The sequence below is a fragment of the Hesperophylax consimilis genome, chromosome 10 (genome assembly GCF_061612785.1).
Source record: "Hesperophylax consimilis isolate HC1 chromosome 10, BYU_Hcon_1.0, whole genome shotgun sequence".
Lineage (NCBI taxonomy): Eukaryota > Metazoa > Arthropoda > Insecta > Trichoptera > Limnephilidae > Hesperophylax > Hesperophylax consimilis.
In genome coordinates this window covers 12,883,521-12,900,973 of record NC_142845.1, presented here as the reverse complement: position 1 = coordinate 12,900,973, position 17,453 = coordinate 12,883,521, and the positions used below count along the sequence as shown (strand labels likewise).

General features: G+C 34.5%; 2 protein-coding genes across 2 annotated transcripts in view; one reads left to right on the top strand and one right to left on the bottom strand.

The window, feature by feature from the left end:
• Positions 1 to 13,650, top strand: part of fliI (FLII actin remodeling protein) — a 31,567-nt gene extending 17,917 nt beyond the window's left edge. Inside the window, exons 13-21 of the mRNA XM_089636601.1 lie at positions 87 to 262; positions 1,907 to 2,033; positions 3,745 to 3,866; positions 4,053 to 4,563; positions 4,739 to 4,851; positions 4,976 to 5,126; positions 5,744 to 5,908; positions 13,279 to 13,392; positions 13,516 to 13,650. Coding sequence (XP_089492727.1) covers positions 87 to 262; positions 1,907 to 2,033; positions 3,745 to 3,866; positions 4,053 to 4,563; positions 4,739 to 4,851; positions 4,976 to 5,126; positions 5,744 to 5,908; positions 13,279 to 13,392; positions 13,516 to 13,650 — 1,614 coding nt within the window. The remainder of the gene's footprint in view (positions 1 to 86; positions 263 to 1,906; positions 2,034 to 3,744; positions 3,867 to 4,052; positions 4,564 to 4,738; positions 4,852 to 4,975; positions 5,127 to 5,743; positions 5,909 to 13,278; positions 13,393 to 13,515) is intronic.
• Positions 13,651 to 13,694: 44 nt separating this feature from the next.
• On the bottom strand, positions 13,695 to 17,357 carry LOC149420311 (essential MCU regulator, mitochondrial-like). The gene is made up of 2 exons (XM_089636602.1): positions 16,970 to 17,357; positions 13,695 to 15,017 (listed from the first exon to the last, which is right to left on the bottom strand). Exon 1 carries the CDS (start codon positions 17,265 to 17,267, stop codon positions 16,989 to 16,991), a length of 279 nt encoding a protein of 92 aa, XP_089492728.1. The 5' UTR covers positions 17,268 to 17,357; the 3' UTR covers positions 13,695 to 15,017; positions 16,970 to 16,988.
• Between the last annotated feature and the right edge of the window lie 96 nt (positions 17,358 to 17,453).

The following is a 17,453-nucleotide window of genomic DNA, read 5'->3' as shown; positions in this document are numbered from 1 at the left end:
TTTGTTCATTCGTTATTTCCTCCTTTGGCCGCCTGAACAGTAAAGTGTGTCAAGCTGCATGTTAATATAATAAACACTGTTTTCAGGAACATGTACCTGAAGATTTCTCATGGCATGCTCCTCGCCTGTACCGTGTGGAGCTGGGAATGGGATACCTTGAATTGCCCCAAGTAGAAACTCCTGCGGGAACCAAGCTTCAACATACATTACTGACCAATAGAAATGTATACATTTTGGACTGCTACCTTGATGTTTTTGTATGGTAAGTAACAAACAACCTGTCATTATTCTACTTTCTATATTAAACTCTCCTTAACTTCTGAAGCCTCTGAAATTTTTCAAATGAACTTCTCTTAAATAAACTGTCATGAATGAATGCTGATGCCAATAATATTTTCACATTACATTCGATTCCAAATAAATTCGCTGTTTTTGAAAGTATTTCAAAATAAAATACTGGTTTTGAAAGCAGATGAAAGACTCTTAACCACTCAGAACATTAGAACGTCAAAAGACGTAAATATGATAATAGCGGTCAAGACATTAGAACGTCTTTTCACGTAAAAGCGCGAGATTTTACAAAAATCGATTTATTTCCATCACTAGTATACGGATTGCCATGATTTAAAAAACAGAGTATCGATAATGAATAACGCTACGCGTCTGTATTCAAGAATATCTATGGAACGTAGAGGTGCATTATCTAAGCCGATTGGATCTGTCATCTTGTTCGTTCATAATTTATTGCGTTTCTAAATAATTTATTAAAAATATTTTAGTTTGGACGGTTAATATTTTGAGGTGACTAATAGTTTTTAATTATATTTCTTCAATATATAAAGTGTTATTTCTTTATGATTTTCACGGCTTTGAAATAATGGTAAGCGATTTTTACATATTTTTAACGTTTTCATAAAATGTATATTTAGAAACGCAAATATTTACGTATCACAACACAATGCGATAGTGGATTTCATAATCTTTCCAAAACATTTTTTAGAATGAGGCTACGTTTCCCAAAACGTGAGTTATGAAGCTTTTAGCAAAACTCGTAAATAACACAAAAATTATCACGTTTTGACAGTTCGCAAAGGAACACATAGTAAATAAAAGTCTTTGTCTGAGAGGTTAATTAAAAATATTAAAATTTTGAATGCAAACTTTGATACATTTTTTTAAATCACTTACCGATGGATTTTGTTGTGTAAACTGTAACTAGTAAGTGGTAACTTTTCATTAAAACTCATATTTAATTAGACAAAAGTATTATTAGAGTTATGGTCACTTTTTTATTTTATATAAAAATGTTTATTAACTCTTGACAGGCAAAACAAAAAAAAGCCAAACAAAACGTCTGTAACGTTCTGTCTTATGGGCTTTTAAACTATAGAAATCCCAATTATTCAGTTAGTTATTAATGGTAACTTATGTATTTGCGCAGAAATAGACTAAACTAGAATGATATTTGTTGAAAGTATTTAAGCTATAATATAAGGAGGCTAGTAATTTTGGGTACTATCCTCTACCCCACTTGGCTGCGGGGTAGTTAAAAAATTTGCAAACCTTGACAAATATTTTTCAAATGCTACATGTTGTTTTGTAGCATTATTAGAAGTTTTTCGGGAATTTCTATTGTAATTCAATTTGAAAGCGTTTTCTCTCTTTCTAACACTGTTCAAAACATATATCTCACCATAATACAAAAATGAGACTCTGTCGGCCTGGGAGATATATCTCCCAAAAGACTCACGGGTGTTTATTGTTTGTGAAGAGTATTTCCCAAAATTGCCCAAGGGATTAACCTATTCATCTCATTACTGTCGGCTCCTCAATTATTGTTCAATGAAAACTCTCTCCACTTTGCATCAGCCTATAATGTTTTTATTTTCTATGTAATTGTCGTCAGGTTTGGCAAAAAGTCTACGAGACTTGTAAGAGCTGCGGCTGTCAAACTGTCGCAAGAGTTATTCAACATGATAGATCGGCCGGCACATGCCCTGGTTACACGACTGCAGGAAGGCACAGAACACCAGGTAATAATATATCTACTTTACCACTATTGACAAAATATACATCAAATTATTAACTCGGTTCGACTTTTTCCTAAAGCATGCTGCACGTGCTCACTTTTATCTGTGCGATCAGACTGTACAGTTAAATCCGAGCATGTGTATGACAAAAATTGTGCAGTTTAATCAAGTGTATGTACCATAGACATATGAATATTAGTAGACCTGCCCTAAGTGATTAAAAGCGTATTATCCCCACTCCCCATACCGGTTCCATTGGAGCCGGCTGTGCTCGCGTATGGCCTCAAGTGAAATTTGAAAACGTGACATCATCATTCTTGTGCGAACTATGGTCGAGGCATCATCGGTTCATTTTACGAAATAACACGGCAAAATGTTGACTTGTACTATGAAAACTTGTAAAAATAGATGTGAAAAAGAGAATAAACCCAATTGTCGTATTACATTCCATATATAAGCATTATTTTACTTTATTTTAAGCATATTCACATCGTATAATATAGATCAGTTTTAGAAACATATACTATCACATCGAGAAACGTCTGGACGCGAAACACAAAGCTGGTTGGTTGCTGGGAAGTAAATTATGAACATTTATAAAAGTGTCTTAACTAAATACTTAAACGAAATATTCGACTCTGACAATAGAACCGAATTTTTTTGCCGAATTTGGACTTCGCAAATTTGTTCATAACGTGGCGAGTAATTTGCGCTCCCATGTAAAAATGTCTATTCATTCAAAAGCAGATTTTACTTTTAAGAAGTAAATGGTGATATTATAATGCGAGATGCCTATTTACTGTCAGATTGATTTATTGACGAATCACAGTCAGCCTTACGCCCTTCATTCTTCAACAGTTGATTTTACCCCTCGCCGTTATCTTCTCGTCTATTAATTCCTATGTCTGTGGTATGTACCAATAATTGCGCAGTTCTGTCAGTCGGTCAGACAGCGAACCTTGCATTTGGAAGGTAGAAAGCAAAGATTACAACCATAGAACCGAAAGAGAAGCAGCTTACAATATATTAATTGGTAAATTGAAAGAAATAAAAGTAAAAAAAAAAAAAGTTGTCAAAATTAACAACCTACGCTTTACTTATAAAAAAGAACATAATGAGAGGAGTTGGGTGGAAGCATCAAAATCTGGTTCAGGTGCAAAAGTTAGTAGACAAGATGTAGTTCTACTGACAGATCAGACCACACTTCCTAATCGCACAGTTTTAACTGGCATTTGTAGGAACTCGGCAATGTAATTGCGAGTATGGGTACCGCTGCCCCGGGAACCATTTATTGTATAACCAACACCCCTGCCATAGGTCACCCCAAGTGGTTCGCTACGTTTGGTGACTTAGCAAGGGTGCCCGGGTTCATGGGGTGAGGTTTGTCTAGGTCTTGGCGGTGAATGCGTTTGCCCACCTACTGCGTGGCGGGCCGAATCGGGAGAGACTGGTTGAGGGAGACCTTTTGACCTCTTCAGCCGGACTCTCTCGACCCATCGTCTTGCACCGCAGTAGGAGCGATGGATTCATGCATCTTTTACTCCTGGACCAGTTTCGCAGGGCCTCCTATGTGGAGCTAATGCGAAAAAAAAAACTGAACAGTCTGATCGCACTGAGTAGCTTTCCAGCTCTGTATTTAGTTGTGGATTTGGCAACCATATTTTTTTTACAACCTCCCCTAAAATATTATTTAAACAGTAAATAAATATTGCAGGTCTTCAAAAGCTACTTCCAAGGATGGGACGAAGTGATAGCTGTGGATTTCACTCGCACAGCCGAGTCAGTGGCTCGTACCGGGGCAGACCTCAACACCTGGGCCAAGAAACAAGACACAAAGTTAGTATTTTATAGTTATGGATTACAGGTACTCAAAAGCCACTTCCGAGAAAGGGACGAAGTGATGGCTGTGGATTTAACTCTCACAGCACATCCGAGTCAGTGGCTAGTACCGGTACAGACACAGTATTGTATAGTATAGTCGTGGTGAACATTATCATTTAATTTATATGATTCTGTTTCCAGGGCTGACCTGAGCGCTCTGTTCACTCCCCGCCAGGCCGGAGTGCCGGGCCCCGAGGCCAAGGTGCTGGCCGAAGAGTGGGCCGAGGACCTGGAGGCCATGGAAACCTTTGTGCTGGAGGGGCGTCGCTTCGTACGCCTGCCCGACGATGAGATGGGCATCTTCCACAGCGGAGACTGTTATGTCTTCCTCTGCCGGTACATTGTGCCCGAGGAACAAGATGAGGCTGATGGAGAAGTGGTGGAGCGAGGAAACCGGCGGGAATCTGAGAGCAGTCACCAGGACGTAGTGGAGGAAGACTCCATTCAGTGGGTTGTGTACTTCTGGCAGGGCAGGCACGCCGGCAACATGGGTTGGCTCACCTTCACCTTCGGCCTGGAGAAGAAGTTCAAGTCCCTCTGCCACAACCTGGAGGTGGTCCGCACCCACCAGCAGCAGGAGAATGTTAAGTTCATGTCACATTTCAATAGGAAGTTCATCATCAAGGAGGGAAAACGTAAAGTCAGCAAAAAGGTACAGTCATTTTAAATACAAAATCTTAATTACACGAGTCCCCTTTGTGTAAAAGAAACCAAAAACATTATTATTAAAAAGTGTTCATAAATTATTTTTTTACATGTTCAAACTTCAGTCACATTCAAATTACATACTCTTTATTTGATGAGACAGTTTTTGTTATTTGTTTTAGGTAAATGGCAAACTTCCCGTGGAATTGTACCATATGCGTTCAAATGGAAGTCCTCTATGTACAAGACTCATACAAATAAGACCTGATGCTACTCTTCTTAACAGCGCCTTTTGGTAAATAACATTGTGATTACATATAAAACATAAATAGAATCTTATTATGTTACAGAATATTTGGCTTGAAAGATGCCTACAATGCTTTATGTATCCATTGACATATAATATTGTTTGATTTCAGTTATATCCTCAATGTACCGTTTGAGACTGAGGACGGGTCCGAGTCGGGCAGTGTGTACGTATGGGTCGGCTCCAAGAGCGATCCTGATGAAGCTCGGCTAACGGAAACCATTGCCGAAGACATGTTCAACAGTCCTTGGGTTAGCCTTCAGGTATGAAATACACAAATTCGACTCGAATTTTTCTATTCTAACATTTCGATTTCGATTCGAAATCGAAATATTTTCGAATCGAAAATATTTTCAAAAAATCAATATGGTTTTCAAAAAAACAAAAGTACCTCAGATGCCATTCCTAGTGTGACAGGCTTCATTGTAAAAAGCCTTGATAAAGGAAATAAATGTATCTCAATCTTTTTAGACCTATCTAAGGCTTTTGATACAATATCACACATTAAACTAAATAAAAAACTAGAAAAAATAGGCATTACGGACAGAGAGCTAAACTTCTTTAAAAGCTACCTAAATGGATGCAAACAACAGGTTAAAATACAGAATACCCTCAGTAATCAGCGCTCAACTGACTATGGAATTCCACAAGGAAGCATATTGGGACTGACTCCGTTCTTACTGTATATTAACAACTTTTGCAACCTAGAAGTTGAGGGAAGCATTGTTAACTTTGCTGATGATACTCTCTTACTGTTCGAAGAAAACAATTGGTCAGCTGTATTTAAAAAAGCTGAATAAAATATTAACTTAGTTAATATTTTTCTCACTATTGTTCCTATTTTTGGGTATTGTTATACATAATATTTATTTTGTTTCAGGTAATAAATGAAGGGGCAGAACCTGAAAACTTCTTCTGGGTAGGAATTGGTGGCAAGAAGCCGTACGATACGGACGCTGAATTCATGAACTATACACGGCTGTTCAGGTGCTCCAACGAGAAGGGATACTTCACCGTGTCGGAAAAATGTTCTGACTTCTGCCAGGTATTATTATTATTATTTAATGAGCAGGAAGTATTCTGCTAATGCGCTCATATATCTGATTTTACAATAAGTTTGACAATAATTGAATTGTTTTAAATTTTAAAATAAATTAATCTTTCTCTCCGAATAATAATCCAATGGAGCTTTAAATTGGTTTCTATTAGTAGCATCTATGATATATTGTGGAAATTTCACTACTCTATTTGCAAGGAAGTGTTTCTTGGGATTGGATGCAAAAAATCAATCAATCAAGCAGTGGCAGTTGGTGACTTTTTGTAGAAGGTGCTGGACATCAAATTTTTATACTCATACTTACTACGTACTTGATATCAAATATGCTCATCTAGACGCTAGCCCACAAACAAGATACAATTAGGTACCTTCTAAAATTATCTCCATAAATCCATTAAGCTCCATAACTCAATATTTTCAATATCCAGAATAAGTTTTTTTTCAGCAAATGGCCGAGACACAAAACTTTTTCGCATTCATGATTCAATTATACAACCACACAATTCACTATTATCATTTAGAACACATTGGAGAATTATCCATCTTATTTTGGGTATTCATTTTTCAAGTAAATTGCAGGTTAATAATATTCAATAAGAATCCGACATAGATTCGAGAATCGACTTCAGCTTCAAGCTCAAAGCAAACTGTCAAAGCAGCGCGCGCATACAATCCAATGTATTAGTAATAGAGTATACGATTCTGTGCATTATACATATGAGCATTAGACGGTTTTTGTACGTTGTATGCTTTCATTAATATCATTAAAATAAAGTTGACGAAGATATTGGCTCGCGGGTCTCAGTGCGCATGCGCGGAAAGAACGTACGTTCTAGCATTCTTGTATATGGTTTACAGATCGCTTCCATACCACAGTGTGTTTTATGCGTTTCACAGTATTTGAGAATGCTTGTGTATTTAGACTCGCCAACGCTGTTTGTATTGCTGTTTCTGTTGAAACGGGACGATAATATGCACGATGTCTTATAATAATAATATTTGTATGATTTTTTACAGCACCATTTTTGTAAAAAAAATCACATTAAAGTCGCTGTAGAAATATTAAAATATTTAAATTGCAGTATTGCTGTTTACGGCTAGAAGTCCAAATCTTTTTACTCTAAAATGCAAGGGATGCGGAGCATCCACAGCATGTATGGAAGGACCGCACCTGCAATCAAGTCACCCCTTTCTTTTAACGTTGGTAATTTTGGTTCTTCGAGACTATCTTCACATTGCCGGTCTTTCAAAGCTTTTGATATTTTTGTAAGTCGTGAAAAATATGGACTCCACATTTGGAAAGCACATTCCAGGCAGAGATGTGCTTTATTTCAAATAAATCCATTTCAAATGGAAATGCAAAATGCAAAATGGGTATTTTCCATTTTGCATTTTAAATGCTTTTCTAAAAGCCATTTTGCATTTTAAATGCTTTTCTCAATGCATTTTCCATTTTAAATGCTTTTTTGCAACATTCTTCCTACTATCTCCACTCATCTTTTTTTCATAAGCCCCAAATATCAGTCGGTCCTCAACCTCGCTATGAGAGATAATTTACATTTGTCAAGTTGCTTCCTGGTAGAAGCCCTGGCAATTGAGTGATACCATTACAAAAAATACTGATTCAAAAACTGAACATGGGGCCATGACGCTGTAATATTAACTGCTAAGTTTCTATGTTTTTACGTTGGCAACATTAGTCCCGCGCAAATTTTTTGTGGTTTCATAATCTGTAGTCGTGGTGTTTTTGGATTTACCATCATGTAATATGTTTGTTCTACATTGATTTCCATTATTAAATTACAAAAATGTTTAAAAATTATACAATTATTTTATTGTTTGACTTGAGAAACCATTTTGCATTTTCAATGCATTTTGAAAATTGATATTTTGCATTTTGCATTTAAAATGCTTTTCTAAAAACCATTTTGCATTTTGCATTTTCAAATGGAAAAATTTTGACCCATTTCCATTTCAAATGGTTTTAGGTACCCATTTTGCACATCTCTGATTCCAGGATAGGTTGCATTTATGTTTTGTATATTTTTAAATCATGTCCGGTGTTAGGTCAAGGAAGGTATTCCTGATTAATTAACCCCTCCGACATTTCGCGAACTTGAAGCTAAGATGTCTTAACCGAAATGTCAATTTCACGAAAACGTTGTCTTATTACCGCCTCACAATCAAAGCTCTATAAATGAAACATTACTGAACGGAGCCGAATAGTAAAAACTGTTTTAGAAAGGTTACAAAATAGGCTTTCAAATTGTTGTATCATAAATAAATATTAACATTTGTAAATATTTAAATTTAGAATGGAAACATGAAAAATAGGTTAAAAATGACTCACGTCATGTTTTTAGGTGAAAATGGTACTAAAATCACAGATTATGTAAACAAAAATATTTATTCTATTGTATATATGTGTAATAAACACTTTTATCACCTCATTTTTTTATCATTTCATATAAAAATATTTTATAAAAATTTAATATGTGAAGCGCGCGGCGCTACCGGCAGACATTTTGCGCGGATAAAAATTTTGTGTCAATTATGCGACTGTCAGCAGATTCCTGTTTTGTATTTCCATAGACAACTTGGTAGTGATGTGTAGCTTGATCTATAATCGACCTTTTAGTTTTTGTTTGAGGGATGTAACTAAAATAATAACGGAGTAAGAACGATTTCTATGGAGAGACACGCGTTGACGTGTAAACACGCTTATTGTACTTGACTGCTGTCGTATTTTTAACGCATATATCTGCTTACGTTGCTGAGGGGTTAAGTTGCTCTTTTGACAATCCCAGCGGTATGTGGTTCCCATTTCAAGTCTTGAAGACCCCAAGGCAAGAAGTTGTTAACTTACATTGAAGGCATTCTGAGATATTTAGACTTTTGCGTTTTGACTTATAATTTTTTATTTGAATGTCATATACAATGTGCTGATCCTTCATGGTGTAGTAAACAAACCAAATTTACATTACATTTAGTAATATTAAGTAGTTTTGCAGTCTAAAAGTTAAAATAAACATGTTTTCTACAAAAATATGTAGTTAACATGTTCATGCCATCTTCAGGGATAGGTGAGGAAGATACAGAATTGAAAGGCAAGAACATGTTAAATTCTTGTTGTTTTATTTAATCAAACAAATTAAACTTTTTTTTGATATAAAGTACCTAACTAAATAATAATTATTATTGAAAAGAAAAGGTAGCAGAGCATGTGTCAATTTTTTAAAATTTTTGCATGTGAGACTTTTAAAAAATCCACGATAAAACTCATCCAGGTATGGTTACAATTTTTGGATAACATTCCATTTGGCCGCATCGATTTCTTTGTTATCTCTCACTTTTGATGACAGCATTGGCGGGGAAGATAATGTTTCAAACTTTTTTTTTTAAGATCCTTCTTCTTTCTCTTCTAAACTTCTTTCCAAGGCTCTTCTTCGGAGAGTGATTTTCGATATTTATAAATCCCGAATTCCTCCACTCTTATCCAGCGAATTCCTATTTGAAAGTTAACCTTTTTTCCGATAGTGTTTTTTGTATTGTGTATAAAGTTCAGATGCCTTTTTCTTATCATGTTTTTGCATTTCAAATGCAGCTTTATACATATTTACATGAACTTGGTCAGATTTTTTGCTATCGCAAGTCCCACAAGTGTCTGTCTTAGGCACACCAAACGACAAGTTGAAATCCTCTGTAAAGATCCTAGTGTAACGATTCAACGAAACAGGGGCATACTCTTTTTCTCCACAAAACATATTATAGAGCTCATACAGTTTTGGGATTGACAAATCGGATGCGAGGTACAATTTATGGGGATTTTTGTTCCTGGAATAATGTGAAGCTTCTGCAGGGAACATATTGATGTGTTCTCTTACTTCTTTAAGCTGGTTATCTGGTGTTTTGTTAGGCCTCGTGCAGTGGCGACCTCTGTGACTTACTGCTGGTGATAAAACTCCTGCAGCTACTTTTCTCCTCGAAATATCTAATCTGCCTCTACCTATTTGGCAAATGGATTGTAAGGCTGGTTTGCAAACTTGTTCATTAATTCCTTGTATTGAAACAGAGTAAGTAATATTGCAGGATCGTTTGGCCGAAGTGATCCTGGTTATATTTTTAATATTCATCGATCTCAATAACAAAGTTGATTGGGCTTCTGAATGTAGTGAATAAAACTCTAGAAAGAGTTTTTGCCTAACTTCGGCATTAAATCTTGAATTAAATTTCAATCTGCAGTTGCTAACACAAAGATTTTCTTCCAGTTTTGGTGTTTTAGCAGGTTTAAGGCTTTTTTTATAATTAACATAAGAATCACCTCTCATCCTAGCGTCCCGCGCTATTTCTCTTGCTCGCCCTAGCTTGGGCCTCTTCCTACTCTTTTTAGTGCCTGAAAATAATACACACATTCATATCAGTTAGCGAACAGTCAAAAATGATTTTTTTTTAAGTTAATCTGAAATTATATACCTAGGTACAGCAATACAAATTACCTTCTTAATGACTGTTTTCTATATCAGAAACGTTTAAATTGTTTTCAATTTCGCTTTCAGCGTCCTCAGTATATTGTCCTACACTGCTTTCCACAGCAAGAGCTGCATCTGAAAATAATAATTTAATCTTCATTACATTCAAATCAGTAAAATAAAATTCAATTCAAGTTATAAAGCCTTATCCTCACCAGTTTGATTTAAAGTATTGAGTATCTCATCTTGTTGTACGTATTCCAAAATTATATCTCCTGTACCAGTGGTAGTAGCGATATACTCTAGACTCCTCTGATTATCTTCTGAAAATACAAAGTACAATAAAATAATCATTTTTAGTTCAATGTTCAAAAGAATTTAGTGTCACAATAAAGTATTTTTAAGTTTACCTTCCATTAACATGACATCATGTTGAGGTATTCCTAATAATATCCCAAACTCAACACCAGTCAAAGAGTCTTGAACACTTTCTGAAACGAAATATTGTAAAGCATTAATGAAGGAATTCAAAACATAAGAAAACATAAAAGAATATTCAGAGTCACAGAGTAAAACTTTTTTTTTTGCATTTACCATCCATTAAAATTACATTATTTTGAGGTATTTCTAAATGCTTCTCAGGTTGTACTAAATTAGTGGACTCTTGAACACTTCCTGAAACAAATTAATAAGCATTACAATAAAAAATTGTTGACTTTTAGACAGAAAAACACCAAAACAAAAATGATCCACCCATTTTCAAACTACTTTAAGGATAAATTAAGATGAGCGATAATGTTTTATACAGCTTACCTGATTCCCTGATCAATTTTTGACACATCTTCACCATTTTTTCACCTCTGGAACTCATTTTCGATGATTTTTAAATAAAAAACGTGCACTGCAAAACTTTTTAAAACCACCAAGGTAAACGTCAAAGTGAGTGAATAACATGTTAACCATAAAAATCTAAGCCAATGTAGATGGGAAGAAGTTGTTAATTACAGAATTACGGCAAGAACTTGCTAACTTAGTAGTTAACAAGTTCTTGCCCTTATTTTATCAACTTAATGTCACAGAAACACGTAGTTAACATGTTCATCACATTGATTTAAGCATGTTCTTGCCGTTTTTAAGCTCTGGCATGGTGTTCATTGGAAAGAGCGTATGCGAATTAGTTTAGAGAGCATTCTAACTCATTTTTTACGAAAATGTAAGTTAACAACTTCTTGCCTTGGGGTCTTCTCTTGTTGTAATGTCACTGCTTTTAGAGGTGTTCCATTAAGTTTCTATGCAAGCTTAGAGTTAGTTTTTCCAATATGTATGTAGTAGGACAGAGCATTTTTCAACATTGAGTTTTAGAAACCCAAACTTGGTCCATTGATATGCAGTCAAACTTGGTTATAACGAGCACGAGGGGACTGACTAAATTTGCTCCTTATAGCCGTTAATCGTTATATCCAAATCGGTTGTATGTACCTACTTAAATGCCTCTACTATCAATACATTCGCAAATGTGCAGTATATTTTCAAAATACGAATAAGTATTACATATTAATAAATAATTAGAAAAATACACTTTTATTAATGAAATTTACTATCAATGATTTTTTTGAAGATTTCGATTTTATGCTTCTCAATTTCCTCTTCAAAACAATCAACGCATTATAACTATCATCACCTGGTTCAAGGCTTCCAAGAAAAATATCACTAACTTGTCTATTTTATTATCACTACCTTGTGCATACTGTACCTACCGCTTGTAAAATTGCACATGTCTTAAATAACTAGCTTGCGGTATTGTTTTGGTTTTCGGCTGTAAAATTTTACTTGTCACAAACCGTGATGCACTACCCACGCCGCCATTCTTGCGGCCCGCATGTCAATTTCATACGGCCCACATGAGAAAAATCTAAATGTTTGAGGTAATTCTTGAAAACCCTGGCTAAGAACATTTTTTATAGAGTTTTGGTTGATGTACGCTGAATTTCCTAAATGGAACCATATTTGAAGAACCGGTTTGCAGAAGACGAAATTTAAAAAAAACTACAGAAACCTTAACTCTTGAATTTCGCTGTCATTTGTCAATTTCCCCCTCAACAAAAACAAAAAAAAAATCCACTTGTAGGTGACCTCTTGAGTTTTGCAGATTTTATGACAATTTTACATTGTGTCCGATGGATAGCAATGTTTCACACAGCCGAAAATCTTACACAGGTAGTGGCATAAAAATATAAAACCGTCCCTAACGGTATAGAAAATTCTTGAATAATTCCCAACTATTTTTTCAGACCCAATGACCTATTCATGTATTCATAAATTGTGTTGACATAATTTGCTCAGTATATCAGTGAATCAACCTCGTTATAACAGTCAACAATTATATGAAGATAAGGCTGAACTAAAATATCATTTTGTAATTGCTCTTTATAGTCGTGAACTATTGCCGTGATCGTTGTAACCAAGTTCGACAGTATTTCATTTCAGTCGTTTTGCATACGTTTTGATACATATATGTCACTTGTATAAAACTAAAGCAGTATTATAGTTCTACCAAAAACAAAACAGTTCCTTAATGTTGCCGGGATGAAGGGGGTGCCGGAGGCGAGTATGTTGTGGCAAGCCACCAACGAAGTACTTATGAACCAAGCCCTTTCTGCACAAAAGACATGCATCTGCACACCTTCTTTTGCTTGCGGTGTAGCTATAAGTCAGATCATAGCATAAGAAAAAACCTGCTGATTGGATAGATTTTTTTCTGCGCTCTTCGTCTCTTTTCCAATGAAATAGAGTAACCTCATAACTATGTAGTGGTGGTTATTACTTTGAAAGTACTTCCTACGACAATATTATTATATTACATTATTTTCTACCATTCCTTGTTGACAGGATGATTTGGCTGATGACGACATCATGATCCTCGATAATGGAGAACAGGTGTTCCTGTGGCTCGGGGCCAAATGCAGCGAGGTTGAAATAAAGCTAGCTTACAAATCAGCTCAGGTATTTAAACCTTAAATAAAGTGTATAAATGAAGACGGGTGGCGGTTTTGACAAGGCCATTTCATGTTATTACTACCAGCGCACATTTCTGGAATATATGTAAATATAATATTATTGTCGCAGGTGTATATCCAACATCTACGGGTGAAGCAGCCCGAGAAACCGAGGAAACTCTTCCTCACCCTGAAGAACAAGGAGTCCAAGAGATTTACTAAATGCTTCCACGGCTGGGGACTACACAAGAGGCCTCCCGAATAAACACTCCAGTGAAATTATGATTTTTAATCATTTATTTATTATCGCTTTAAGTTTTTTTACAAAACCAAACAATATACTTAATAATATGTAATATATTATATATGCCAAGCCATTTTAGGAATTCTCCTTGTACAATGCACAACAGAGTTGAATTTACTCTTTATATGGGTATAAGGCATGGACTAAAGAAGAACACAAGAAATGCCTTATAGACGTGTTTCATGATCCAAATATTTGTCCAATCGGAGCTTAAATTTCCAATGCAAAACTGTGTTTACGAAAATCAAATAGGATGGAGATCTACGATGTCAGGCGAGTGTAAGTGAGACAGACCGCTGGGCTATTGAAAGGCACTTCTAGTTTTCTTCTTTATTCTATGGTACATATAAAAATCAATGGTATTTGCTAAATTTTTGTGTTTGTGTATGTACATAAGTCTATTACCTTCTGAATGTGTGTCACTTTCGTAGCCCTGCTTGCGTATTTGTAGATATTTACCGCCTACAAGATGCGGTAAGTAGTCCAATAAGCGAATTGCAATTAAACTTCCATCTGTACATTATATGGCGTTACGGAAGGACCCCTGATAAATTCTTTGTGTTGATTAATTGCCACCATACAAGGAAAGATATCCTGACTGCAGATTGCAGATCTGGACTCTAGTTCCTGGTGTCGACTGTTCCAGCCAATGAGAGAGAAAATGTGATGCATGCAGAAGAAAAGCATGATTGTAAAAATGTTGACTGTTAGTGTATTGTGATCATAACTTATTTATACATTTTTTTTATTTGCAAATAAAATAACCTTTTATAATATTAACATATTTTATTAGAATTTAAAAACAATAATTAAAAAGTATTGGCTCTCCATTTGTGCCAAGATTGATAAAGATTTAAAGCAATTAATAAGTTTGTATTTCATACCCAGAACTAGATTTGGCATTTTCTAAGCTAAGTGCAACGAGTTTGAGATATAAATCTATCTTCTAGGCCAGTACATAAATTCTAATTTTAGTGCCTTATGAGAATATATTATAGAAGAAAAGATCTAACGTATAACAAATTGGGAGCCAATAAAGTACTAAGCTCAAAATAAATAAATATTAGTACTAATCTAAGTCAGGCGCCAACAAAGTTTAAAGTAGATTTTTCAATTTGATAGAGATAGTGACTTACATATTTAATAAAATGTACATAAAACAAAACATTTGTTATGCCTAAGTATTGTATACAGAAGTTTAAAACTATTAACACAAATATCACACATTGTTATTAAATTAATGAATGGAGAAATCCCGTCATGAGGTATCATCATTTAACTAGTACGGCAGCGTATAACTTAATCAACCCAAGCATTTGAGTCCCTTCCTGAAAATTTAAGTAGTTATAACCGTTATTTATTTGAAATAATTTAATAAAAAAATTTAATACTACAGCGTGTTTTATTTCACACACCAACATAAATGTGAATTATTATAAGCAATAATTAGTAGCCTGAAATATCCATACAAATTGAAAATATCTCCAAAGTAAGTAGATGTCCGGTCAGGTGCTCTGGACCACTGAGCTACGTCGGCTTATTCCCAACATGCCAAATAATTCAATATGTTCTATCTAGTACTTCAATTAACAATTACTGCTAATTATATCTGACCGGGCATCAGAAGGTGTCAATCCCCGTCAGCAGCATTTAGTTTTACTCGGGAGATATTTTCAATTTGTATGGATAATTTACAATAAAAATAAATTTGTTTTGACCACTTTAATTTTATTCAAACTCTACCGTTTTCGGAAGAACCCTTCCTTCATCAGGAGAATATTAAAAACTATTTTTAATATAGTTTTAATGACGAGCCACAATGTTAATGCTTTTTACAAATAGGGAAAATAATGCATTTTAATATTTCTTTCGTTAAAATTAAAATCGATTGTTCACTTAATACGAAAATTGTAAGTAAATTTTTTTCTTCTCTTATTTAACCCAAAATATGATCCTAAAATAGATCCTAAGTTTGGGTTTAATTAAGAAATAAATATATAAAAAAAAAAACAATTTTAATATCTTTACGTTAAAACATAGTGTGAAGAACGAAATAGCTACTAAAATAAATTATTTTCCATTTCCGGAAACTGAAATCCTTACTTCTCATTATTAGCTAACTGGTATAAACAAACTATTATCTGTATATTTATTTACCGATTGTAATAAGAAAGGGGTTGGTATATTATAATTGGTAAAAGACTCAACAATAATATGTTTTAGATATTTATAAATTCATCAATACTTCAGTCATTTCGATATGCTGTGCACATTTATGTAATACTGAAAATATTGACAATAAAAGTACAGTAGCAAGCATAGAATGTTCAGCCTTCAATCAATCAAGATTATATATTTTTATAGTTTTTAATATTCTCCTGATGAAGGAAGGGTTCTTCCGAAACCGGTAGTTTAAATAAAATTTAAGTGGTCAAAAACAAATGTGTTTTTTTTATTATGCACTATTTTCCATTTCCAGAAACTGAAATACATCTCATTATTATCTAACTACTACAATGCGTTTTTTAATTTAAAAAAAAATTGCATGCGTGTTCCAATTTTTAATTATTTTTTTTTTATGTTTATTCAGTTTACAAATCTTTGTGTTCACATGAATTCAAATTATTTTTTTTAAGTAATCAATGAAAATAAAAACCATATAAGGCGTTCAACTCGAATCGCTATCAGTTTATGTTAAAATAATTTATGTCCACTACATTTTTATCTATTTTCTTGTGTATTGAAATATCACTTTCTTAATCTTTATTTGTATAAGATAAATTATATGATCATCGGTTAGTTAAAAAATCGGGTCATAATGTGAAATTCATCAAATAGTAACTTATTGATTAGGAAACTGGGACATTAACTACAAAATAAAATGCGGCCTGATATTATCAATCTCGGTGTCGGTTAGGAACAAGCTCCGAATTCAATATTTTACAAACTAGTCAGGAATATGTACCGAGGTTATCATGAACATTTAACTAGCTTATGACAGGGTTTATAATATGAGTTGATTGATAAATAAACAATTTTCCAGTATTTTGAGACAAGGCTACACCCGAAACCACCTTGATTTGACACTGAAAATGAAGGCTTTAAAATGACTCAAATCATGATTATTTCATGACTCTCAAAATGATTAGCTGTTCTGCTTTATACGGATACTGGTGAATGAAAAGTTTGAAGTATAAAATATTATATTTTTCTTGACTTGACAGAAAGCATTCAATCCTATAATTAGATTCGAATGGTGTCTTAAATATTTGATACTCACCTGAGTTTAATTGGAACTCTCAGTCATCATCATCATCGTCGTCTGAAGGGACGAATAATTCGTTTTCTTCCAGGAAATTTGCAATATTTTTACTAATTGCCGCTCCTATGAGGAGACCAGGCACCACTGCGCAAACTAACCCCAGCAACCCAAAGGGGGTTCGTTCTGGCTCCGGCAGGATGGCTCCCGAAGACGTGGTTGTTGCATTTCTGGTTCTAATGGAATTGACGGATGAATCTGTCGCCGCCGTCAGTGACTTGGACTTTCGCAAAAGAACAGAAAATCGAGAGAAATACATTTTTACTATGATTCAAAATTTGAGCAGTGCAAAACGTAAAAAGGAAAAATTGACAACTCGTGTTGAAAACCAGTGTTGCTAGAAAATGCAAGAATAAAAATATTGCGCAATTTTAGCCCAAAATTGATATAATGTTACGTTTTGGGCCGGAGGAAACCTACAAAAACATAAATAAAGTTAGAATAT